Here is a 25,802-nt window from a genome sequence, read left to right on the forward strand (position 1 = left end):
TCTTCAGAAACATATTTGTCCGTTTTTAATTAGCAAAAATGTATATCAACATTTATAATGTCATGTCAGTTGGAAGCGAGAATTGATAAATGTTTTGAATGTTGAATACGCAACTTTACAGCAGAGCTGATTAAAAATGGCAGCCCCCACGGATAACATGTCAGACGACGTCAGTGACGAAGAACTCAATCTATTCTCATCGAATTTTGATCCTTTGCGAGCTTTGTACTCGACCAATATCCCTGTTCAGTTTCCAGACGTTCGAGTCTTTAACAATGTCGCAGAATACGAAAGCAAAATGCAAGGAAAAGGGAGAGCTCGTCAAGATCCACATTTGTCAATGTCCCAAAATCCGCCGTCCCAGACAGCGAGTAGACCTAAAGCTCCATCACACAAACCGTCTGCTCAGGGCAGACCGGTTCTACAGATGCCTGACGCCAGTATGCATAGTGTAAGACGTAGGATGCTAAGGAATGTGTTGACACGAATGGATCAAAGTAAGCTCTCAAAATATTTGACAAAAAGTGGAAGGCAGCAACCATTTAATTTTCAATGTGTGTGTGTGGTTCTAAAAAAAGATAAACAAGACCTTGGTCTACTGATTTCTTTTTTACATATGCCTCGCATTGTAGGAAAATATATAATGTGCCCTTTTCTTGCAGATAAACGTCAAAAAAATATAGTTCATTTTTTACATTTATTGAAAAAATTTCATTGAGCCTGTTGAGTATACTCAGAACCCATGGTACCGCGGCATTCATCGTATCGCAGTATTTGTGATTTCTGGTTGTTCATGTGGGACATACATCCTAGTCACCATTGTCTAAATCAAATCAATAACCAGAAAGTCCACGCTTCATAAATAATTTCAATTTCTGCAGAATGTTCTATAAGTAAGTATTTATTGACATGTTGATACCTACTTCTGAGTCCTGACATCTATTTAATATTGCCTTATCACTTATATCAATGGACAACCATATGACACGCAGTTTCCCATGTAAACTTTCTCCATCGACCTGAACTAGATCGTCTGCATATTCATGGTGACAAATAAGGTAACGGAAGTGACGTAGTCCTCATATTTTTCCTTCTATAAAGTGGCCAGAATATTTTAGGAGATGATAAGAGCCATAATGCCATCCTTAGCAATATGTTCTTCTCCAGTAGCCAAATGATAAATTCATACTGTTGTCACTATAGGAGTGCTTTTTAGATATTTATTGTTAACATTTAACACATTTTCACTTTTTGGGACTAATTATTTTCATCCTATTTTTGAATAAAATCTTAAAATATCTTTTCTGATATTTTGTTATTGGTTTTAAAAAAAATCTTAGTTTTTCGGTAAATATGTTTTGAATACCTATTGATTATTACACATAATGAATATTACTTGTGCTGTCTTTGCACTTGTCTGGATAATTCACAGAAGTCTGGCATCATCATACTTTGTGGTTGGTAGAAATATGTCCTGTTTTTACAATTTAGGGCCTCCATACACAACTTTTCCCTGTACTGCAGTACACTGGAGTTCTCTCCCTAGTTAAACTGAGTGAGATGCCCGGCTTTCACTAGGTGCATCTAATGTAAATAATGAACATTTATCGGTAAAATATGCATAGATAGATAAAATACATGAATCTGATCAAGAGAACATGAATAATCATAAACATGATGAAGGTTAGTGAGTGCATTTTGTTCTCTTTTGCCTACATAACAAGTAAACGTGATAACCCAAGGTTGCAGGCTACTTGTATATTATGTTTATGTTTTTATGTTTATTTGAGCTGCTGAACATTAAAAAAATATATGCTGATCTGAAATGCTTGCTCCTTTATTTACTTTTTATGTGATTCGGCTTGACAGCAGTTTACCTGGTGCATCTTGTTGAGCTAATTAGCTCCGGGTAACCAGATGTGGCTCTTGCTTCATGGACCTTGCCTGCCTCTTTGATCCATAGGGTTAGTTGTGTTTGGGTTGGGGAAGGTTACCACAACTCTGCACTTACCCTTGGATATGGGAATAAAACAACTAGTCCGTCTACATTCTTAGTAGTCTCAGACCAACGGACTAGTAGGCATTTCTATCCCTGGATAAATGGTTATGACTAGGGTTAGCTATTTCACCTCCTTTAACAAATTAATCAAGTGTTATGTCAGGTAAATCCTTACAATTTTACGAGAATGAGTTGCGCAATGAATTATGGCTACCACGGATGCATATTATAATAGAAATTGAAATTGAAAAATTGGGTACAACACTAAGTAAACAAAAATGAATTATTTGTGATAGCACACGTTGTCCCATGGTAAACTGTTGGTTTATTAGATTAACTCATTAGACTAGCTAGCTTCAAACTGGCAACGCAAGTTCGAAATCCAAACAAGTGCATTCCAGTAAAGTGCAGTACTCCCGATAATATTTATCTGATTCGTTAAATGTCTTTAAGTCTCCTTCTCAGCAAATACTTGAAAACAATCCACTCACATTCATAACAATGATCTCAGGGAGTCACTTGTACCCATAACAGGCCTGTCACACCTACACGTTACATCCTCTACTGCTGATAATATTGTTGAATGATAACAATTCATTTTTATATCCGCGCAAGTGCAGGCCTTATTGCACAATAGCATGCCCAGACACATGTTCAAAGAAAGTGTTCTTCTGTACCATGTATGTCAAAGTTACTTCCAAACATTTTAAGCAGACCCAGCTGATTTTGTTGTGTCTTGGGTTTACCAATAACAGCCAGAGACTAAGTAAGAGTCAAAGCAGTGGCAACATCTGACGTCTCCTTCTCCAAAAAGGGTAAAGTCTGTTCCATCAGCTGGCAAGGTGATGGCTTCCAGTTTCTGGGATTCACCTACTGTTGGACTACCTCCTGAAAGTCAGACTATTATGATCTCTTACATGATTAAGACTATGCTAAGCTGCATAGGCAACTGCATGTGAATATCAAGGCTAAACATCGTGGAGGTGAGTCTCTAAAGGTGTGTTGGTCCATGAGGACAATGCATCTGCACAAGTTTGTTTTTGCCATGTCGGCAATGCAAGACTGGCTTGCTTTGAATTCAGTTAACATCCTCCGTTTTTACCAGATTTTGCATCATCATATTTTCACCTCTTCCCAAGCTTGAAGAAGTAAATGTCTGGCAAGCATTGTGCAAATGATGATGATGTCATTTCTTCTGTGGAGGACAGTTTACCCCTCCAGGAGGAAGCCTTCTACACCAGTGGGATCCAGGCACTCCCTGGCATTGTTGCCAGAAGTGTGTGAACTTTGGAATGGATTATGTTGAAGCAGTGTCTGAAACTCAGCAGAGTTAAATGAAAGAGCCTTCAATAATTGTAGGCCCTGTGGAAAAAGTGTAGGCCCTGTGGAAAAAGTGTAGGCCCTGTGGAAAAGTGTAGGCCCTGTGGAAAAAGTGTAGGCCCTGTGGAAAAAGTGTAGGCTCTGTGGAAAAAGTGTAGGCCCTGTGGAAAAAGTGTAGGCCCAAGCAGTTTGCTGCATCAGGGAGACATACTCTCGGAGGATAAATTACAGAACACAACCAGGCAACCAGAGACTTAGTGGTGATAAATGATGTCTACATTTATCGGGAAATTATCAATTTGTGAAACATCTTTGCAACTTCTGGTACATGTCATACACCATTTGAAAGGTCTAATTCTCATATTTATAAATATGAAAGTTATGTTTATCCCATTACTTAAATAATGCTTAAAGGGGAAGTGTACACGCAAAAATCACTTTCTTTCTTTTTCTAAACAAAACGCAATTTTAGAATTAGTTAGTATCTGTGTTTGAAAATATACACTCATTTTTTTCACAGTGAAAGTAGGAAGCTCACAATAGTGTGAAAGTGATATGCCGTTATGAGGCCTTCGTTTTACGAGCGAAATAGGCCTGAGTTATCCCCCTTAGATTATGACGTAATTGGTGCCAATTCAACTGGGTCCCTGTCTATTCTCAACGCAAAAGATATCAAGGACCAGTGTGCAGTAAAACAACATGGTCTACGACACACTCGGGCGCAGGGTGACTCAGCATAACACAATTCTGGCTGGCATCTGAGATGCTAGAATCACAAAACTGTACCTACACCACGTGAAGCGGCTCTAACAAAGCATGATGACGTCATAATGTTTATCAATTGGCACCAATGACGTCATATTGCAAGGGGCATAAGCCATGGTGTTTTTGTTATGGAAAGAGAACACTTGGTAAATGTGAAAAATATAAATCGTTTTAGTGCAAAAAATATGTTAATTAAATATGATGTTTTTATATTTTTGTCTATGACACTTCTATGTTAACACTTTTAATGTGGAAAAAGTACAAGAAAAAATGGTTCATTTCCGTGTGAACTTGCCCTTTAATAAATCATTACTTAAGTAAACTGCATACCATAAGGGCCTATTGAAAATAAAGACTATCAGCCCCAGAACAAATCTCTCTGCCTCTGGCCTACGGGCTGATGTCTATTTTGAACACTGTTTTGAAGAAAGATGAGCAACCAACTCCATCAACGCAGGCCATCTCCATCACTCGTCATACATGTACAGATTTATATCAGTTATGATATTTTATCTTTGAATGGAAGCTTGAAATCAAGAATAATAATCTCATCAGCACTCTAGTCAGGAATAATCATATACACAGCAACCGTTGAACAAGCATATCACATGATTTCAAAAATGGAGATCTGAGGAGTTTGGTACTTGGCATTTGTGTTTTTATCTCTCGGTCATGTGGTTACCAGAAATATGAAAGCTATGTTCATTGATTAATCTGAAACAAAACAGGCAAAACAATTTTCTATAGTCACTAACCATGCTAACAACATGTTTTCTGCATTGGTATGTTTTCTTCTTTAGGTTTTTGTTAACATGGTTAACAACGCTTTTGTTACATACACTTGATCTTTGGACCCGTGAAAATCCGGGGTAGAATAGGTCTTCTGCAACCCATGCTTGCCGTAAAAGCCAACTATGCTTGTCATAAGAGCCAACTAACGGGATAGGGTGGTCAGGCTCACTGACTTGGTTGTTGCATGTCATCGTATCCCAATTGAGCATGTTGAGTGGATTGATGCTCATGATGTCAATCACTGGATTGTCGGGTCCGGACTTCATTATTTACAGACCGCCGTCATATAGCTGGAATATAGCTGAGTGTGGCGTTAAACAACAAACAAACAAACAAAAACACTTGATCTTTGCTCATTCAGTCTATTGTGATCATTGTTGTTTGCAGCAAATTCTACCTCTACTCAACACATGACAATCACTGAGCGAAACAGAAGACCTTTCTTCAGCAATGGCATTGAGTTGTAGTAAGGTGTGAGTGGTACAGCCAGATATGTGTTCTTGTTTCAGGCTTCATCAGTGGGCCACTGAGTATCTTGAGGCGCTGTGTTCAGGAGAAGCTGCAGACATACATATGGACTCGCAGTGCATGCAGTGTTCGGGGGATTCTCAGAGGATATGTTGTAGCTTTCGACAAACACTTTAATTTGGTAAGGGTTAACAGTCTGGAAGTTGTTATGTCAGGTGACCATTCTCAAGCCCTCAAGGGGCGGTCGGGTAGCCTAGTGGTTAAAGCGTTCGCTCGTCACGCCAAAGACCCGGGTTCGATTCCCGACATGGGTACAATGTGTGAAGCCCATTTCTGGTGTCCCCCGCAGTGATTTTGCTGGAATATTGCTAAAAGCGACGCTAAACCATACTCACACTCACTCAAGCCCTTGATCGTTTGTCCTACCATGCCCACAAAGCAGGTTAATAATGGATTGTCTTTGAATTGTTCACAGTGCTAAATATGACTCTGTTTCATCATTCCTACTGAAGTTTAGAATTACACTCAGTACAGTCGACTTGGTCTGTTTTGTCAGCATGCTCCATATGTTGGAGATCAACGAAGTACACAATGGTACAATCAAACCTATTTATTTCTTATTGTCTGCAGGCAATGATTGATGTTGATGAAGTCTACAGAATTCCCAGTGTTTGCAGGAAGAAAATGAAAAAGGTACAAATATATATATATTTAAAATTTAAAACAATACTTCTTCTGACATGTTTCTTTCGTATCATCAGGGAGAATTATCATCATATTGTATCATCAGATTCTCCCTGATGATACAAATGAAGTATGTCGGAGGAAGTATTTGTCGTTGTGTTTTGTTTTAAATGTATAATATATTGGAATGTACACTCGAATTGTAAGTACATTTATTTATGTTAATATATATATCTTTATGTGTTCAATATCCAGTTTGTTAATATCACTATTCATAGGTCCTGTTTTGTATGTTTAGGGATGAGTTTTGATAATGTAATATGTTAACATCTTTTTTATGGAATATGGAAGCTGTATCAATGCTGACACAGTTGCCTTATGGATTTGAGCTTCTACATTCTTTCAATGTGATGTTTCAATAAGGATGCTAGTATCTTATCGAGCAAGTGATCAACAACTGGGTAGGACATGGTTAGGTAGCTAACATTACATATCTTCTTGTTTCTGACAGATGAGAGATGTAAAACAAGATCGTCTGGCTCAAGAAAAATCTGCAGATGTAGAGATGGAAGAAGCTGATGCAAGAGCATCCTCTCGCAGTGAAGATCAACGCAGACATTTCATATCAGAGCGATTATCCTCCACACAGACAACCCATCGCTCTACCTCAACAACTCATACACACCAAACCTCAGGTCAGGTCTCGCAATGTGAAACACCTCTGCCACGTGAAGCAGCCTGGCTTGGACTGAGACCAGAAGATGTTCAGTGGCGACATGTGAATCAATTGTTCATAAGGGGAGATAATGTGGTGTGTGTCAATCTTGTTGGTACTTGAAGGAGATAAATCAGATGACAACTGCTGTGTTTGGTTTACATTTGTTTTTATTTGTTTTAGTTTTTAAGTCAACAGATCTGGAAAATAATGAAGCTCCTCTAAAATCTGACTCTATTTGATGTCCCTGAAATCCCACATTTAGACATGGTTTTCAGTATGTATTGGGTTGGGTAATACATGTACTCAGTGGCTGACTATACCTTTGGAAGATTGAAGAGAGTAAGATTACCGTATTCGACGTAATAAGCGCCCAGGGGGCTCTCAAAATTAGAAATAGGGGGCTCTTATTAGAATATTATTTTGGTGAAAAAACAGAGTTGAAAGATAAGTTTCATGGTTTATGCTGACAGCCTGAAATGTTTATATACAGATATATTTTTCCAGAATTTAATTGCCCATAATTGAGGGTGCATATTACACACGAGTGCGTATTATACACGAATAAATAGATCTTGTGTACATTGATCAATCGGAAGGGGTGCTAATTGGGATTGTTCACTAGCCAATATATTAGCAATTATCGCTGTGGGCGCTTATTATGTCGAATACGGTATTCATGTTTCATTTACTCCAAAGTTATATATTTGGTGTATATGTTGTGCCTACACTTTTCTAATTAAAAGATCCATGAAGTACATAAATGAGTACTAGGTGTATGCCTTACTTAAGAATAAGATATATGGTGTCAGTATTGACGATACAAGAATGTCGAAGCCATATAAGAAAATACACAGGTACGGTTGGAATGATGGTAAAAAGATGGTACTTGTTGTTACCCTGTCTGGCGCTCGGCATTAAGGGGCTAAAACAAGGACTGGTCGGCTCGGAGTGGGTATACAGCGAGCGCGCACACGCACACGCTCAGACACACACACACACACACACACACACACACACACACACACACACACACACACACACACACGTCGCTATGTAAGTGCAATAATCTTGGACACAATGTTAAACCCCATTTCACCTCACCTACTCTTGGACAACATATGCTAATGAGAATAGAGTATGATTATGCAGGTGATGTGTGGATGTAAGGTAAAGACCTGGAAGAGGATGTAGGAAGTATATTAGATGCCTTTCCGTGAAGAATAATTCTAGTTCCCTTATTAAAGTTATAGTGAAGATATATACATCTATATAGCAGACCTGTCCAAACCATGTGTGTCAGCTTGTAACTTTAAGAACTGTACACGTATAATCTACAAACACATTTGAAATCTCGTGACATTAACTAATAATCAAATTAATAACAACTTTTACTATTGTGGAAGTCAGATTGCAATTGGTGATGGGTGAAATAATCTTAAAAGATTTTTTTGTTTTTGTTTTTTGTTTAATGCAGCACTCAGCAATCTTCCAGCCTTGTGACCATGTTCTGTAACTAATCAAGTCTGGGCCAGACAATCAAGTGATTGACATCATGAGCATCAATCTACGCATTTGGGATACGATGACATGCATCATTGAGCCTGACCACCCAATCCCGTTAGTCGCCTCTTACGACAAGCATGTGTTGCTGAAGACCAAAAAATAATATATGGGTCCCGTTCCACAACACGTTCATAGGGCTATGATTGTTGTAAGTCTATGTTAAGCATGGTAGTTACAATCCCTTAGAGTGAGTGAGTATTGTTTTATACCGCTTTTAGCAATATTCCAGCAATATCACTGTAGGGGACACCAGAAATGGGCTTCATACTTTGTACCCATGTAGGGATGATTGCTTTATGGAATGGGACCCTGAACTGGAATATGGAGTGCAGTCTTCAGTACTGATGACACAACAGCACATGCCAGTATGCTCAGGTCGAGTTGTTTCATCATTGTTTTAAGTCGCAGCTGTCTGTAAATAATCAAGGGTTGAACCTTGCAAACCCCTGGTAGATATTATGAGCGAGGCCCCTTGCCATTACTGGCATCAGGGTATGGTGACATGCAATCAACCCGCCCGGTCTATTTCATTGTCATCTCCTTTAGGACAAGCATTTATTGCCGGGAAGACATTCTAACCTAGGATCCACACGGGATGTGGTATCTTGCCCGGGTGGCATGGTGAATATACCTAAAGGAGAAACATCCAGTTGCACCTTCTACACAATATCAAGAGTGCCTTCATGGTCTAGTGGATAGAGCGGTTACCCTCACTGGCACTCTGAATGAAGGAGATAAAACAAGGACTGATCAGTCTGTTAAACCATAGCATAGTATCTCAGTAGGCTGGCACCATAAAACCGCCATAAAGTCCGGACTAGTCCAAGTAGCCACACATATATGCATACAACACTATGTAAGTGAAATATTCTGGAATTCGTTAAAACCCATTTCGCTTCATTTCTACACTATATCATGTTGTTAATGCAATGAAATAAGAGCATGTATTTATTGTCTTGTAAACCAGATCACAAGAAAACAGACAGCTTCATGGAATGTGTGCATAGTGACTATCATTCATTATTCACCAACATTCAAACTATATCACATTACAACACTGCCAAACTATTACTTGCGTGCATCCATTTATCCTTATTATGCAAAATGACTTATGCATGATAATAATCTCATTACCAACCTCATGTCACAGTCAATTTGAAACCAGATCATTTAAACATATGTTGTGTCTGGATGAATCATCTATTATTTTTTCAATCTTTTTTGTTAATGCAGCCAGTAACGTTACAGCCGCATTACAGCTGTCACGGTAGCCAGTAAGCCTGGACAGGCCAACAAGTGGATGACAGCATGGGCGATGATCCTTCCAGGAACGTGGACACACACGCACATGGTACTATGGGTCTACTCGGTATTCTTTCCTTTGGCAGGACATTTGAGATGTTGGTTTGAGGTTGTATGGGTGGTCAATATTATACGCTTCATCAGACTTCTTGTGTAGACGTTTTGGTGTAGTTGAAATAATAGGTCTGGTCAAATGTGCCGTCATCTTGGTAGTTCATGTAGAAGTTCTCGATGACGGCGTCTGCAGCGTCTTGAACGTTGGGAAACGTGTGACCACTTAGACGAGCTGAAACACACAGCATCCTTCAGCATACTGACAAGGCTATAGTTTGGGTTACAGTAAGTGAATGTTACTAACGCTGCCGTCATCGTATCCCATTGCGTGGATCGATGTTCATGATGCCAATCACTGGATTGTCAGGTCCAGACTCGATTATTTACAGAACGCCGTCATATAGCTGGAATATTGCTGAGTGCGGCGTTAAACAAGAAACAAACAAGCCAACGCTGTAGTCAGCAGTATTCCGACCATATCACATCAAGGCTTGTATAAGGGGTGTGCACCAGACAAAACTGTGACTAAAAACATGAGGAACGACCTATACACGTAGTCTCGCAAACACATAGCCATTCAAGACACCCACCCAAAGGCTTACAAATACACCTGAACCGTGAAGATCCGGGATAGAATAGGTCTTCAGCAACCCATATTTGCCGTAAAATGCGACCATGCTTGCCGTAAGAGGCGACTAACGGGATCGGGTGGTCAGGCTCGCTGACTTGGTCGATGCATGTTATCGTATACCGATCGTCGATCGATGCTCATGATGCCCCACACTGGATTGTCTGGTCCAGACTCAATTACTTACAGACCGCCGTCATTACCTGGAAAATTGCTTAATGCGACGTTAAACAATAACAACAACAACAACAAGAAAAGTACACATAAATCTGATCCCATAGTCACGTCCCGCCGAAAATCATGGTTCGATTCCCAATAGGTTGGAAAATTGCTAAAATACGTTCGCTCACTGAGTCGCCAACTAAGGATGAAAACAACGTTTACCTTCGCCGATGAAGAAGGAGGAAAAGTAGTGTGAGATGAGGACTCCATTGCTGGTATGGTCCAGCGCTTGCTTGGGGTTCCAGTCGAAGTTGATCACCTCGGGGTGCCACTGGGTGCCATAGAACGGGTACTTGTAGGCTGAAGCGAAGGCAGTATCGAGATGATGGCCATAACGAGACGTCCTGGGGCTTTATACACAAAAGTATATCGTTCAAAGGACCTGTTGGATGTACTGGAATATAATGTGTCGTGGGTCTCAAGTAGTCTGTCATACAGACCCTGATACAAATATATCCATAACAGCCCGTTCAAGTCTATAATGTTAGGCAAGTTTAGATTACTGCAGTATCTGAAAATGAAGAGTCTCTGGGCTCCTATTTACTATATTTTTATTACGATAATTTAACAACTGTATTTTTTTTCTGTAAGATATGTTCATTTCAGAGACTATAATAGATGTCTAGGTCCCATGCATTGTTTGACTCTACATTGTATGTATTCTACTGAACTTTTGATAGGGATATTTTTATCTTTCCCGGTTACACAAAACTGGTTCTCATATGTCAGGTGTATATTTAAATGGTATGGTATATATAGTTATCCATATCAATAGTTGAGTAATATATTTAAGCTCTGAATGAAAATATATTATGTCTCAAACAAAATATCATGTATATTATAATCCATGACACTGCTTTACCGGATGCTGATTCCAGTCCATCAGCAGCCAGAAATGACACAGGAAATGCAGCCGTCGTATCTTTGAGAAAGGAATATTCATCCAATACTAAGTATCAGATCTCGGATTGTGTTCATCATTCGAATGTGTAACTTGTATTTGAATCCCTTAACCTCACCGATCCCTGTAGTGTATGCCAATCTCGCATCGTCTCTACTCTCTGCTACAGTCATCAGTACCCGCCTGTCCTCTCAATACCTTCTGGGGGCACGGGTGGCCAAGTTGTCAAAGGCGCCGCGATGCGCTGAGCAGAGTCGCGTCCCTTGGGCACGCCAGAAACCTATGATTGTAGATTCAAATCCCGGTTCGCCCCGATTATGTTTCTAGGTTTGTCAGCACCATACCCGTGCTCGTGGGTTTCACCGAAGTGGTAAACGTCTGAGACCTGCATCACTTGGGGCTTTCCTCCCACATTAAGCTGACACGTCTCGATAAAACTGGAATACTGTTAAAAGCGGCGTTAAACCCAACTCACTCACTCACTCAATACCTTCTATGGTGGACGCAAACACCTTCCCCTTCCGGCCTCTGTTTGTGGAGATGAGTCTGTAGAAGGAGGTGAGCGACTTGGTCTGGTTGTACGTCTGGGGACAGAATATATACAGCATATGATGTTTGTTTGTTGTTTAACGCCGCACTCTGCAATATTCTAGCAATATGACGACGGTCAGTAAATAATCGAGTTAGACAATCCAGTGATTGATATCATGAGCATCGATCCACACAATTGGGATACAATAACATGCATCAACCAAGTCAGCGAGCCAGACCACCCGATCCCGTTAGTCACCTCTTACGACAAGCATGGGTTGCTGAAGACCAATTCTAACCGGGGTCACCACGGGTAACAGCATATGAACATGGCATGGTTAAACCAGAGGATGTTGTTATTTATACGACAGAACGTCCCTAATACATATACATCATATGAACTTTGCAAGGCCAAACCAGGGATGCTGTTGTGATATAAGTAAGAACGTCTGGAAACAGAAAGCACACTTTATTGTTAAACCAGGGCACATTGCTTCAGTATTGCTCCTTAAAGGATCTAGCAATCTGATTTACCTGTCTCCGTCTTCTAAAAAAGACACATGTCGGCTGATCGGCCTGTGGGGATATCGTGATGTCTCTTGTCACATCAGCACTTAGAATTACCATACGTCCGATGGCGACCACACGAACACAAAGAAATACTCCCCCGAAATAATTCTTTGAATTCGTAGTGATATTAATTTGTTACATGTGTCAAAAGACCTCCATGCCTCACCTCCAGCAACAATCCGTAGTGGTGGAAGTTGGGGGTGACGTTCTCAGTGGTCAGTATGTGAAACGTCTTCGATGATAGTCGACTCAACAGCCTGCTGGACTTGGCATCTGGGGGATAGCATTGATCAGAGCATGATTTATACAGTGCACGTGTTATCCTTAACAACACAACATTGACCAGAGCATGATTTATACAGTTCACGTGTTATCCTTAACAACACAACATTGACCAGAGCATGATTTTTACAGTGCACGTGTTATCCTTAACAACACAATATTGACCAGAGCATGATTTATACAGTGCACGTGTTATCCTTAACAACACAACATTGACCAGAGCATGATTTATACAGTGTGCGTGTTATCCTTAACAACACAGCATTGACCAGAGCATGATTTATACAGTGCATGTGTTATCCTTAACAACACAGCATTGACCAGAGCATGATTTAAACAGTGTGCGTATTATCCTTAACAACACAGCATTGACCAGAGCATGATTTATACAGTGCACGTGTTATCCTTAACAACACAGCATTGACCAGAGCATGATTTATACAGTGTGCGTGTTATCCTTAACAACACAGCATTGACCTGAGCATGATTTATACAGTGCATGCGTTATCCTTAACAACACAACATTGACCAGAGCATGATTTATACAGTGCATGTGTTATCCTTAACAACACAACATTGACCAGAGCATGATTTATACAGTTCACGTGTTATCCTTAACAACACAACATTGACCAGAGCATGATTTTTACAGTGCACGTGTTATCCTTAACAACACAATATTGACCAGAGCATGATTTAAACAGTGCACGTGTTATCCTTAACAACACAACATTGACCAGAGCATGATTTATACAGTGTGCGTGTTATCCTTAACAACACAGCATTGACCAGAGCATGATTTATACAGTGCATGTGTTATCCTTAACAACACAGCATTGACCAGAGCATGATTTATACAGTGTGCGTATTATCCTTAACAACACAGCATTGACCAGAGCATGATTTATACAGTGCACGTGTTATCCTTAACAACACAGCATTGACCAGAGCATGATTTATACAGTGTGCGTGTTATCCTTAACAACACAGCATTGACCTGAGCATGATTTATACAGTGCATGCGTTATCCTTAACAACACAACATTGACCAGAGCATGATTTATACAGTGCATGTGTTATCCTTAACAACACAACATTGACCAGAGCATGATTTATACAATGTGCTTGTTATCATTAGCAGCACACCATTAACCTGAGCATGATTATTACAGTACATATGTTATCCCAACAGCACAGGACTAACAAGAGCATGATTTATACAGAGGACGTGGTATTAACATCTCATCATTGTCAAGAGCATGATTTTTAAAGAGCATGTGTTATCTTTAACAACACATTGACCAGAGCATAATTTCTACAGAGCACAGGACAACGAATTAAAAACACACATAAACGAAAGATTTAGCAGCTATTACAAATAGCGAATAGAATGTCTTTTGATATCAAATGCATCAACATGAGTTGATAAAGTAGGAAAACTCCGAGGCTTGCCGAGGATGTTTTCCACTTTTATCAACAAGTGTAGATATATTTGATATCAAAAGACACGAGGGTTTGGATTTTATTTATCATCCAACACCATTATTCCAACTTTTTCAGTTCGTAGACAGTAATAAGCAGTGTCTTAAGTGTAAAAATTACTGCTGACAGCTTCAGTAGCAGAGCCATTAGTGATGTCATTTGATTGTGACGTCATGGTAACCAATGGCGTCACAATGGTCTGCAAAGCATTGTGATGCAATTTCATTGCAGCGATATCTACAGTGTAGATATCGCTTGATCTCACCCAAGCGATATCTCCTGTGGGAGCCAGTTTGGGATGATAAATATAGTCAAATTCTTTGAAATCAAATCATCATTATTCATTGTTTGTCTATCACAGAACCTTACATTGCTCACACGTAAGAAGAATGTACATCCCATATCAGGGTGTACAGTCGATATTTACGTGGATGTTGACAGAGTGATAGTGATGTGTAATTTCCAAACAGCAATTGCCTGAGCATCCTTCCAGTACATTGTCTCACCCGGGGTAAGGTCGAGAGGTAGGCTTATGTTCTCAGCATCAGTGGGCTGCAGGAGGTTGTGCCGGGCCGTCAGGTTGGTGAGGAGTTGGAAGCCCTGACAGGTGCCCCACAAGGGGAAGTGATCCCCGGCGTCGTTAGCCTGCCGGAGACACGGGGCAACAGAACACCATGAAAAAAAACATCTTCAGAGTTCTTTGTTTACAGAATGTATTAAGCATGTGAATTAGTCGTGATTCGATTTAATCGCATACATGAGTTTCCATGGCAATATGTGTATGTTGCGTGCGTTTGTGTGTGTATCAGGGAATGAGTGAGCGTGGTTTTACTACGCTTTTAGCAATATTCCAGCAATATCACGACCGGGTCACCAGAAGGGGACTTCACACAGTGAACCAATGAGGGGATTCGAACTCGGGTCTTCGGCGTGACGAGCGAACGCTTTAGCTACAAGGATTCCCCACCGCCAGGTAATGTTGTATACTGTATCACCTGCTGCGTACAAGGACAGTGTTTGTGTCTGATCTGAGGCTACACAGGCTCCTACCTTCACCGCCATGTCGTAGATGATCCTGGCCGCCTTGGCGTAGTCGCTGCTCACAATGCCGACACTACCCCCGGGGAACAACACTCTGTGGGACACAAGTGTTCTCATGTCACGGCAACATAGTAAGCACTAAATCACCATACGTCCAAGCTCGCTTATGAAGAACGTGAAACAACAAGAACACAATTGCCTTACCCGTTGATCTGCGAGAAGAGCTTGGCGTAGTAGGAGCCTGGTTCCCTCACTCTGCAATGGAGGATGACAGACATCAGCGTCATGTGTCATACTTCAGTCACCGTTACAACACTTGTCTACTAACTCGTGTTCTCCTGGTTATCCCAGACAATACAATCCGCGGATAGTCTTCTCAACCTCGTGCCTTGATCACCAAGTTCGGAGTTACATTGAATACCATGAAACTGTCGTGGGGAAGCACGGGTGAACAGGAAGGGGAACTAACTCTACTACAACAAGTACCCAACTATGTTGGGAAGGTGACCACATGGCCACGTCTGTCACTCTCACCTGACTGGCACTATCCTGGCTCCGCCTACCTGAAGTATTAGATGATTGACCTCACCTGACTGGCCCTATCCTGGCCCGCCTACCTGAAGTATTAGATCATTGACCTCACCTGACTGGCACTACCCTGGTCCCGCCTACCTGAAGTATCAGATGACAGACATCACCTGACTGGCACTACCCTGGTCCCGCCTACCTGAAGTATTAGACGATTGATCTCACCTGACTGGCACTACCCTGGCCCCGGCCTGCTCCAGGTACTTGACATAGTTGGCCGGGATATAGGTGTCGCCATGTGTCTTGCTGGCTGTGGCCTGGGCGAGGACACCTGCAAGGGGGGATAACTCTTATGTGTGTGCAATGATGGATGTGTGAAAACGAGATAGATAGCTGGTATCTTTCTACCAAGCGCCGATACTGCTTTTGTTTCAATCTACCCGAGTACATAACTTGACAGTGTATAAAATACATCCTGCTTTCGGTCTCGTTGTCCCAGTTTCGTTTCCTTACACCTTTTCACTTATTCTCCTACAATCCGTTCTCTTGTTGCCATGAATACTATTTTAAAATTTCGAACGTATTTTGTTGTAAACGTCCGGAGAATACGTATACTATACAACGTTATCTTAACCGACGTGGTGTACATGTAAGTTTGTTATACCATGCTTTATTCGTGTTATCGGTGAATAAACCAACAGCTATGTACGAAAAGTGTGGGACTATCCCAGAATATATATATATATATATATATATACAAAAATGAGGTAAATGTTCACTCGGTGTACATGTAATATATAATAAAATAATAAAGTCCACGTTAGTCCAACATCAGATGTTGGATTAACGTGGACTTTATTATTTTACATACATACAAACATACATACATACATACATACATACATACATACATACATACATACATACATACATACATACATACATACATACATACATACATACATACATACATACATACATACATACATATGCAACGACATAGCCGTGCACCAGTTGTATGTACCCAGTTGTATTTGCCCTACAGATCTGCACACTGACGCCACAAAACACTGTAAAGTTGTAGGTCTAAAACACTGACATACTCTGACGTAGCTCGAGGCCGTAGAGCTGATCTGACCGAGTCGTTGTACCCCGTGAAGCAGAAGGCTCTTCCGCAAATCGAGACAAGAGACACAATTAACCCTTGCTTCAGTAGTTACTGACTTACCTATCACTGGTCTGTTGTTGTATGTGACGTGTCCTGCTGATGTCGCCACCACCAACACGCTGAGCTGCAGCAACGCACAAATCGCCATACCGTCCACGACAAAGGAGGAAGTATCTCGATTAACACTAACACAACATACAGCTTGTACTGGTTATATATAGTAACCGCTCCACAAACACAGCTTGCAAGGAAAACGAGAGCAGCTTGTACGAAAATGAGCCCAATCATTATTTAATAATATATATTGCTAACAGATGTGGGTAATATTATTCTTTCTTTTTTTTTATATTACTAAGTCAATCAATGAATTCAGTTGATTTCAGTCGTTTACAATTTTAGTGTCACCGAGCAAGGGTCAAGTAATATTACTGAGATGTGTGATAATAAATAAGCGATATGAATAAGTCTTTAGGTAATATTGCAAAATAGAATAACTCGTATATTGAAACATCGACTCGACACAATAGCTACGATCACAGCAATGACGCCCCTTCGTAGATAAAATTGGAATGGGGACTCCCCCTAATTAGAGCATAGACGCCCGCCCTATGTTGCTATAGCAGGTGTTATCTGTAGCGTCATGTGACCGAGATAACGGTGCTGAGTCAACATGAGTGGTGTTCAGGTAGCCTGTATTCTGCTGGTGGCGTCTCATGTCGCCTGCCTGCCCCTCAACAACAGACCGATCATTGGTAAGAAACTACAACACCAAGTCACGTTCAGTTGATGATGGCCAATGTTCTTTTCTCAGACGATGTTGAACTTGACGTCATGGATTTGTGTCGGCCGGTGCCTCGATTGAACAGAACATGTACCCACAATCAGATCTGCAATATGTCCTTGACCTTTATAACCGAGTGACCCCGTATGGATCACGGGTAAGAAAAGGTCCCCAGCAATATATGCTGGTCGCAAGAGGCGACCAAATGGATCGGGTTGTCAAGCACCGTGACTTGATTGATAGCTGTCATCGTGCCCGACGTAGTGGATCGTTGTTGATAATATCAACCACTGGGTTGTCTGATCTCGAATATGTACTGTCCGCCGTCAAGTAGCTCAAATATTGCTGAGTTCGGCGTTAAACAATATACAGACAAAAGCATATCCGAGTGGGTAGGATTAAAGCGGCGGATGCAAGATTCATGAGAAGTCATGCTTCAAAGGGCAAAATGTTGTTTGAATAAGGGTTAACCACAAAGCAAAGCTCAGGGATCAAACAATAAGCATTCCGCAAGGGTTAAACATAGAAATGACATGTGTTGATATTATTATTGTTGTTGTTGTTGTTGGTGGTGGTATTTTTATTGTTAGTGTTATTGTTATACATGTTGATTCTGTATGCTGACCAGGTGTTGTTGACCAGTGCGCGGGTTTAGACCAGCCATATGGCGACACTTACATCAGCGCGACCTATGTCAAGTTCCTGGAACAGGCGGGAGCCAGGGTAGTTCCAGTGAGGTGGGTCATTCAGTCGTTGAAACCGTAGGTGTGGATAAATCATGTATGTGAATCCTGGTTGCGTCCCTTGGCCGTGCACCCCTTCTGTGGTCAAGTGGTAGAGCGTCCGCCAGGGGAGCGGAAGGTCGGGGCATACCAAAAGACGTTAAAAGATGGTACTTGTTGTTACCCTGTCTGGCGCTCGTCATTAAGGGGCTAAACACGGGCTGATCGGCTCGGAGTCAGTATACTGTGTCTGAGTGGTGTATTCATGTTCAACTGTAGCATGGTATCTCAGTGAGCTAGCTCTATAAACCGGCATCAGTCCGCACTAGCACAAGCAGCCACACACACACACACACACACACACACACACACACACACACACGTCGCTATAAAAGTGCAATAATCTTGGACGCGACGTTAAACCCAATTTCACCTCACCTCACCTCACCTCACCTCACCTCACCCCTTGGCCGTGCGAGGATTAACTGAGTAAGGATAAGAAACATTGTATTTGGATGAACAATTTCTTTATTACAGTTATGCGCAACATTTCGGTGTAGGTTCTAACACCGTTATCAAGCAATGATTAACTGGTTGTGATTTCTAATTTAAGACTTAACCCGAAGATGATCCTTGGTTTGACTCAAGTATGTATTTGAAGCTTGACGGACCCATAGTTGTACGTCAAGGGAGCTCAATCTCAGCTCATATATATGAAGACCTATGATTTTTACGTCACGGGTCTCAAGTACTTGAAGCCTAATCAAACAATATCCTCATGTTCCTTGGTGTAATGGATTCTGAGAGGGCCATTGCAATACCTTGTCATAGAAAGTTAGACCTCCTGTATATTTTTATGAGGATGGTAATCGGTTAGTCTAATTCGTTCTTGTTATGAAATAGTCAGTTCAGATTACTGGGTGTAATAATGAGGCTCTTCTGCATTCCGGTTCCCTCCACAGAGTCAAGCAGCCTAAAGAATACTACGAAACTCTCCTTTCGCGCATCAATGGGTGAGTTTATCTCGACCTTGAAGCATACGCTTATATCATGACGCCATAGTACAATAAACTATGTTTATTACGAACACGCTTTTAACGAACTAGCGAATATAAGGAACCGTTTTTGTGTCTCAGCCATTTGCTGTGTACTTGCTGTATATATGCTTATAACGAACAACGGTTATAACGAACTAAAATCAGTGTTTCCTTTGAGTTCGGAATAACCGTAGTTTACTTACTTTGTTCACGATACTATACTTATCACGATACATTATTACACCGAGAAATGGCATAAATTGTTGTTTTTATATAAGAAAAGAACATATCTCGTTTATGATAAATAATATGTCAATGAAACATAAGGATTGACCTGACTCACATAACAAACCAGCGCTGATTGGAGAGATAAGATATACATAACCAGCACTGAATGACATTTCTCACTGTCCTCTGTATACAGAGTGCTATTCCCCGGGGGTGACCGCAATCTGACCTCCAGCTACCTCGCCACTGCCGCTAGGATCATATACGACATCGTCGTCGAGGTAATCTCACGTCGGACGTGGCAACTGTAGTTGGAAGTCTTTAATAGGGCGTAGATAGCGTTGTGGGATGGAGCCACGCTTGACGCGGCCATTGTCTCGCAATAGTGCACATGAGAGTTGGAAGGTCTCATTCCACTGGTAATTAAAACAAACAAACCTAATTCATATATAAACTCCCACATTTGAGTCAAGCAGGCTTTTTAATGACACGATTGCATGAATGTGTTCTGAATTATGCGAATCAATGAATAATGTGGGGTTTTGTTTAGTATGATGAAGAAACTGTGTTGAATGAAATCATAGAGTGTGTCGGTTAAAATATTTGACTTGAGAAAGACAAATACGTGCAGAGCTGGTGAACACCATATAAACGGCAAAACGCCGGCAGATCCTGAGACAGTTGTGGGGATTCTCACAACCGCGTCAACGTAGATTAATATGTGTATATACTGATGAGCAATAATTAAGCATTACCAATTTTTCGGATGTGTGCTACATTGAATACATGACTGGCGTTATCCATTGTTGGAAACATAACAAAAGAATAGTACACTGACAAACAGACCGCCTGGCACTACCATCACACAAATAATGAAGCTGACACTAGCAATCGCTACCGATTTATTGTCGTTATGCGAAGAAATATATAACCAGTGCTGAAAAGAATCAGTACCCTGCCCACACCACGAATCGGCCTGTCAATCTGACTCGGCAATCAGTATCTGGAGTTTCCACCTCTCTCACGGGTGATATTCGCGAGGCATCTCTTATTATTGATGATCATAATTCTAATTTTCAACATTGGGATCCTCTTCTATTCCTGGTCCAGTGTCAGAGTGAGTTCATTCGGGTTTTCAACTGGAGGGTATCTAGCTCTCACTTGGAAGTCAAGGTAATTCTAAAGGCGTTCATTTGGGTGCAGGCCAGGGTTTAGCATTGTTTTTCGGAATTAAATGTTGACTATGGTGTGCTTAATTTATGCTCATGTGTAAATTTACTCAAGCAAACACTGCAAATGAAAAGAATGGGTACGGACGAGCTCTTGAACTAGATGCAGTGCGACTTCCCCTTTAATCGGATGCTTCCATTTCGTTAAGAATGTGTAGGTGAATGAAAAATTAATGTTGTTTGATGGAGTGGAGTGGAGCTGAGTGGAGGGGAGTGGTGCTGACAAACCTACAGAACCTAATCAGGGCGAACTGCGATTCCACTACCCTATGTTTCTGATGGTTTTATGATGTCACATGTGCGTACTGACCAATGAAACCGCTGGGTTTTGTCATCACTTGTCTTTGCGCCGTGTCTCCGCCAGGCTAACGACGCCGGGGATCACTTCCCTTTGTGGGGCACCTGTCAGGGCTTCCAACTCCTCACCAACCTGACGGCCCGGCACAACTTCCTGCAGCCCACTGATGCTGAGAACATCAGTATGGCGCTAGACTTGAAGCCAGGTGAGCTGTGACAGCGTACTGGGACCTGTAAATCATCCCAGGCTTAACGATACTATTATCATATACTTTACTATACTATACTTCACACCTATTGCGGTGGAAGTAACCTAGTGGTCCAAGCTTTCGCTCGTCACGCCAAAGGCCCTGGTTCGAATCCCCACAAAAGTAGCCTACAATGTGTGAAGCCCATTTCTGGTGTCACCTGTCCGATATTGTTGGACCATTGCTAGAAGCAGCGTAAACACCATATTCACACATTCACGGACCTATTATCTCACCTGTACATTCGAAAAGGTATTTTGGTTCACCTGATGGGACTTTTTTTTCAAAAACTGTTTGAAGTATGGTTTGCACACACAAAAGGATGGACCCAACGTCTCGATGCTACTTATATATATCGTTGCAGTTACGGGCTTGTTGAAAACACCAACCTCTAGAAGCATGTTGATTCCGCTTCCTTACAGATGAAACTGGCGATAATTTTAATACATGTTCTTCTCTATGCCCCATTATTTGCGAATAGTGAGATGTGCTTTTTTATTTGTAGCCTACAAGGAAAGCCGCTTGCTGGGCATGGCCAGTCCTAGCGTCATCAACACGCTCACCAAGGAGAAGGTCACGCCAAATTTCCATCATTTCGGGGTTATGGAGGAGGTATATTAATGTTACACACACGCGCACACATACCTTTTACAAACATATCGTGTAATACACACACACGCGTCCCGTCCCGGCTTACTATATATGCAGCAATATGCAATATGAAGAGCCAGAGTCAGATTAAAGGAGGACGTAAACAAAGATACATTGTGAGGTCATAATCATTGTGAGGTGATTAAACAAAACGCAACAATGCTGTTCGAATTACGTCAACAATGGCCTTGATTCGCATAACTGAAATGTAAGGATAATAAAATGATATTATAGAGAATCCCACCTGAGCGTCTTTTGATATCAAATACGAGTGTTGATATATTTGATATCAAAAGACACGAGGATGAGATACTATTTAACATCCAACATCATTTTTCCAACATTTTCCTCAGTTTAAAAGCAGCAATAAGCAGGACCTTGGCTTTTGTAGCAGAGATTAGTGATGTCATTTGATTGTGACGTCATGGTAACCGATGATGTCACAATGGTCTGAAAAGGAGAGATCGCTTGATTTTTTTATCTCCCGTGGAGGCCACTTTTGGATGATTAATATTTAAATACGTTTCCTCTGTTACCCACACCGTCAGACATTTAGTGCCACGCCCTCTCTCCGCGACTTCTACCGGGTCATGTCTACCAACAAGGACAGGGGAGGGAAGGTGTTCGTGTCCACCATGGAAGGTGTGTATCTCAATAAAAATATTTTAACTCGGACATTTTTATTGTCATAGTTAGTGACGTGCAGAAACACAAGTAACTATTGTTATTTTTGGGATAACACTTTCTTAGTAAAGTACAGATTCTAGTACTTTTTTGGGTTGAGTCCCGTGCGGGATTCGAACCCACACCTGTCAGGGTGAGGCACCTAATCGCCAGCACACAAAGTCAGCGATCTAACCCACTCAGCCACCGAGGCTTCCACAATAATGAAAGTCCGACAATTGGTAGTCTAGATCACGTACTTTGAGTACCCCCCTGACAAGTGTAAATTGGCATGGCTCTCATGGCCGAAAGCCCCCAAAAGCACTAGAATCTGTACTTTACTAAGAAAGTGTTATCCCAAATATAACATTAGTTACATTTGACCACTTTCTAAATGGCATTGTGTATTCAGAAACACAAGCAGTTGTCGTCTTGTTATAATCTCATTACGTTCAATGCTGATTCCAATGTGTGCGTAGGACCATAGTCAAAGAGAACCCATCTCTATGTGAAGGGTTGTGTCCCTTGCAGTTTCCATTCCTACTCGTGCCATTCCGGGACAAACCTTCTTGTAGGTTACGGATGGTTACGAGTGGTGACAAATGTAGCTGATTAAAGGTCCGTCCCGGCACGTGACATCTTTACCCTCGTTGTATCATCGTTGCCACTAGTATGCAAGCCGCCCTTACAAGAATCTTGAAACTCCTAGTGTAATGGTATATATATCTTGGTGTATATCTTTGGGAATGACATTCTAGTGAATTGAGAAAAGGTTGACTAATATACTATTTCCCAGATGAATTTTCGTCTGTTTGTGTAATCAGATTTGTTCGCTATTGCAGACTAACAGAAAAGAACCTCTTACAATATCATCACACTTAATTCGATTTCTACACGGTAGTTGAAATGAAACTGAAATTCCAACTGAAAAACAAACAAAATACTTTAACTGGGGGAAGAGTATTTGGTTTGGCCACATCTTGCTGGTAAACATAACGGTCAGGTAGTTGCTGGTTCAACTCCATATACGGTTGAGGGCGCCTAACACAGTAGGTATCGCTCACACCGGTCGCAGCGACAGTATTAAAGAGAGCTCTGTACTGCGAACGGCTATCTACTATGGCCTTGAGGTGCTGAATAGTTGGCTGGGGGTTCGAATTATACTCGAATATATTAAGTTGTGTTTGTTTGTGTGTTGTTAAACGCCGCACTTAGCAATAGTCCAGTCCAGTCTGAGCCAGAAAATCCAGTGATCGACATCATGATAATCGATCACAGAGAGCCTGACCACCTGATCCCGTTAGTGGCCTTTTACAATAAGCATAGTCGCCTTTTACGGCAAGCATGGGTTGCTGAAGACCTATTCTACCCCGGATCTTCACGGGTGCGATTATAATACGACCCAACAAACTGTCAACTATTACACGAAAAGAATTCCCGATGTTTTATCTCACGATATCCTATTCTGTCTCCCCCAGCGTTCAAATACCCGTTTTATGCCACCCAGTGGCACCCGGAAGATATAAACTACGGTTGGAATCCCAACGACGACGTCGACCACACACGGGAGGCCATCCTCGTCACCCAGTACCTCGCCAACTTCTTCGTCGACGAGGGTAAGCGAGTTGGGATGAGTCTGTGCAGCGCGGGTCGGAAGCGAACTGTGTGTTTGTTAGGAACCTCTTAATATCTATCGTATCTTGATATATTTTAGCAACTTAACATTTCATACTTCTTTCTTCCACAGCCCGAAAAAGTCAGCACCGCTTTCCAGACGTCGCCACAGAGTCTGCAGCCGTCATTGAGAACTACCAGCCTCTGTTTCTTAAAGACGGATCTTTCTCTGAAGCATATATGTTTAATTTTACCCAAATTCCTTTTAATTAAGCTATGTTTTCACACTTCTGTCTAAACTGAACAATAATAAAATGGATGCACCTCATACCAGTCGGTCATTCCTCATATTCTGGGAGGTTCTGGGACCCATTCCACAAAGCGAATTTAGCGCTAAGACGATCGTAACTCGCATACTTTAACATAAACACAGTCGTAACGCTACGGCCGCTTTGTTGAACAGGGCCCTAGTTAATAGTGTGTCTCTATATGATTGAGTGAGTACGGTTTTACGACGCTTTTAGCAGTATTCATGCGGTCCATAGCGGGGGACACCAGAAATGGTCTTCACACATTGTACACGTGTGGGGAATCGAACCCGGGTCTGTGTGACGAGGAAACTCTTTAACCACTTGGCTACCCCAACACCCCTGGCTCACTATGCTATACAGATGCCTCAGATACGCTTAACACATGTAACATAAGATTTGTGGGTGTTTAAAGATTAGAAGCATACCGCATGTTGGAATTTTTGTATTCCCATTTATTTAAGTTTCATAACTAATAATTCAGTGGCACATATTTAATTTTCAAATTCGCTTTGATAATTTGGTTGAAACAAGTTATTTGTGATCTTCAGTCCTCACGACCTCTCCTCGTTGATTTCATCTGGCTATGATAAGATAAGATAATATTTATTGCAGAAACGTTCCATTACGGGACAGGTGCAAGACAAAACATTATGAATCATATATACATATATACAGACATACATATGTAGGTGTGAGAGAGTGTAAGGGTGTGGGGTGTCAGACGTTTACCACTTCGGTGAAACCCACGAGCACGGGTATGGTGCTGACAAACCTAGAAACATAATCGGGGCTCTAGTGGATAGAGCGTTTGCACGGAGCGCGTGTTGTTACCTTGCCTGGAGCTAGGCATTACGGGATTAAACAAGGACTGAAAATGCAGCCAATGCCATAAACGGTGAAATCTTTATAACAATCTTCACACAAGTGAATATCGCCTTTTTTATATATACAATACGTGCACGGCATCGTAAAACAATACACTTCCCGAAAAGCCTGACATAAT

General features: G+C 41.4%; 3 protein-coding genes across 3 annotated transcripts; 2 read left to right on the forward strand and 1 right to left on the reverse strand.

Moving 5' to 3' along the window:
- Positions 1–136: 136 nt before the first annotated feature.
- On the forward strand, positions 137–6,872 carry LOC139468927 (U7 snRNA-associated Sm-like protein LSm11). The gene is made up of 4 exons (XM_071251065.1): positions 137–497; positions 5,386–5,525; positions 5,975–6,037; positions 6,540–6,872. The coding sequence occupies exons 1-4, from the start codon at positions 137–139 to the stop codon at positions 6,864–6,866; spliced, it is 891 nt and encodes a 296-aa protein (XP_071107166.1). The 3' UTR covers positions 6,867–6,872.
- A 72-nt stretch (positions 6,873–6,944) lies between these two features.
- Positions 6,945–17,183, reverse strand: LOC139468928 (gamma-glutamyl hydrolase A-like). The gene is made up of 10 exons (XM_071251067.1): positions 17,079–17,183; positions 16,076–16,181; positions 15,527–15,577; positions 15,332–15,416; positions 14,788–14,926; positions 12,684–12,790; positions 11,907–12,000; positions 10,678–10,815; positions 7,752–9,897; positions 6,945–7,525 (listed from the first exon to the last, which is right to left on the reverse strand). Exons 1-9 carry the CDS (start codon positions 17,164–17,166, stop codon positions 9,752–9,754), a joined length of 954 nt encoding a protein of 317 aa, XP_071107168.1. The 5' UTR covers positions 17,167–17,183; the 3' UTR covers positions 6,945–7,525; positions 7,752–9,751.
- A 494-nt stretch (positions 17,184–17,677) lies between these two features.
- LOC139467931 (gamma-glutamyl hydrolase A-like) lies at positions 17,678–24,812 on the forward strand. Its single transcript, XM_071249517.1, has 9 exons — positions 17,678–17,770; positions 18,428–18,536; positions 19,484–19,534; positions 19,983–20,067; positions 21,380–21,518; positions 22,066–22,172; positions 22,760–22,853; positions 24,353–24,490; positions 24,622–24,812. The coding sequence occupies exons 1-9, from the start codon at positions 17,689–17,691 to the stop codon at positions 24,759–24,761; spliced, it is 945 nt and encodes a 314-aa protein (XP_071105618.1). The 5' UTR covers positions 17,678–17,688; the 3' UTR covers positions 24,762–24,812.
- Positions 24,813–25,802: the final 990 nt, after the last annotated feature.

Source organism: Haliotis cracherodii, unplaced genomic scaffold (assembly GCF_022045235.1).
Source record: "Haliotis cracherodii isolate W230 unplaced genomic scaffold, xgHalCrac1.p SCAF_2, whole genome shotgun sequence".
Lineage (NCBI taxonomy): Eukaryota > Metazoa > Mollusca > Gastropoda > Lepetellida > Haliotidae > Haliotis > Haliotis cracherodii.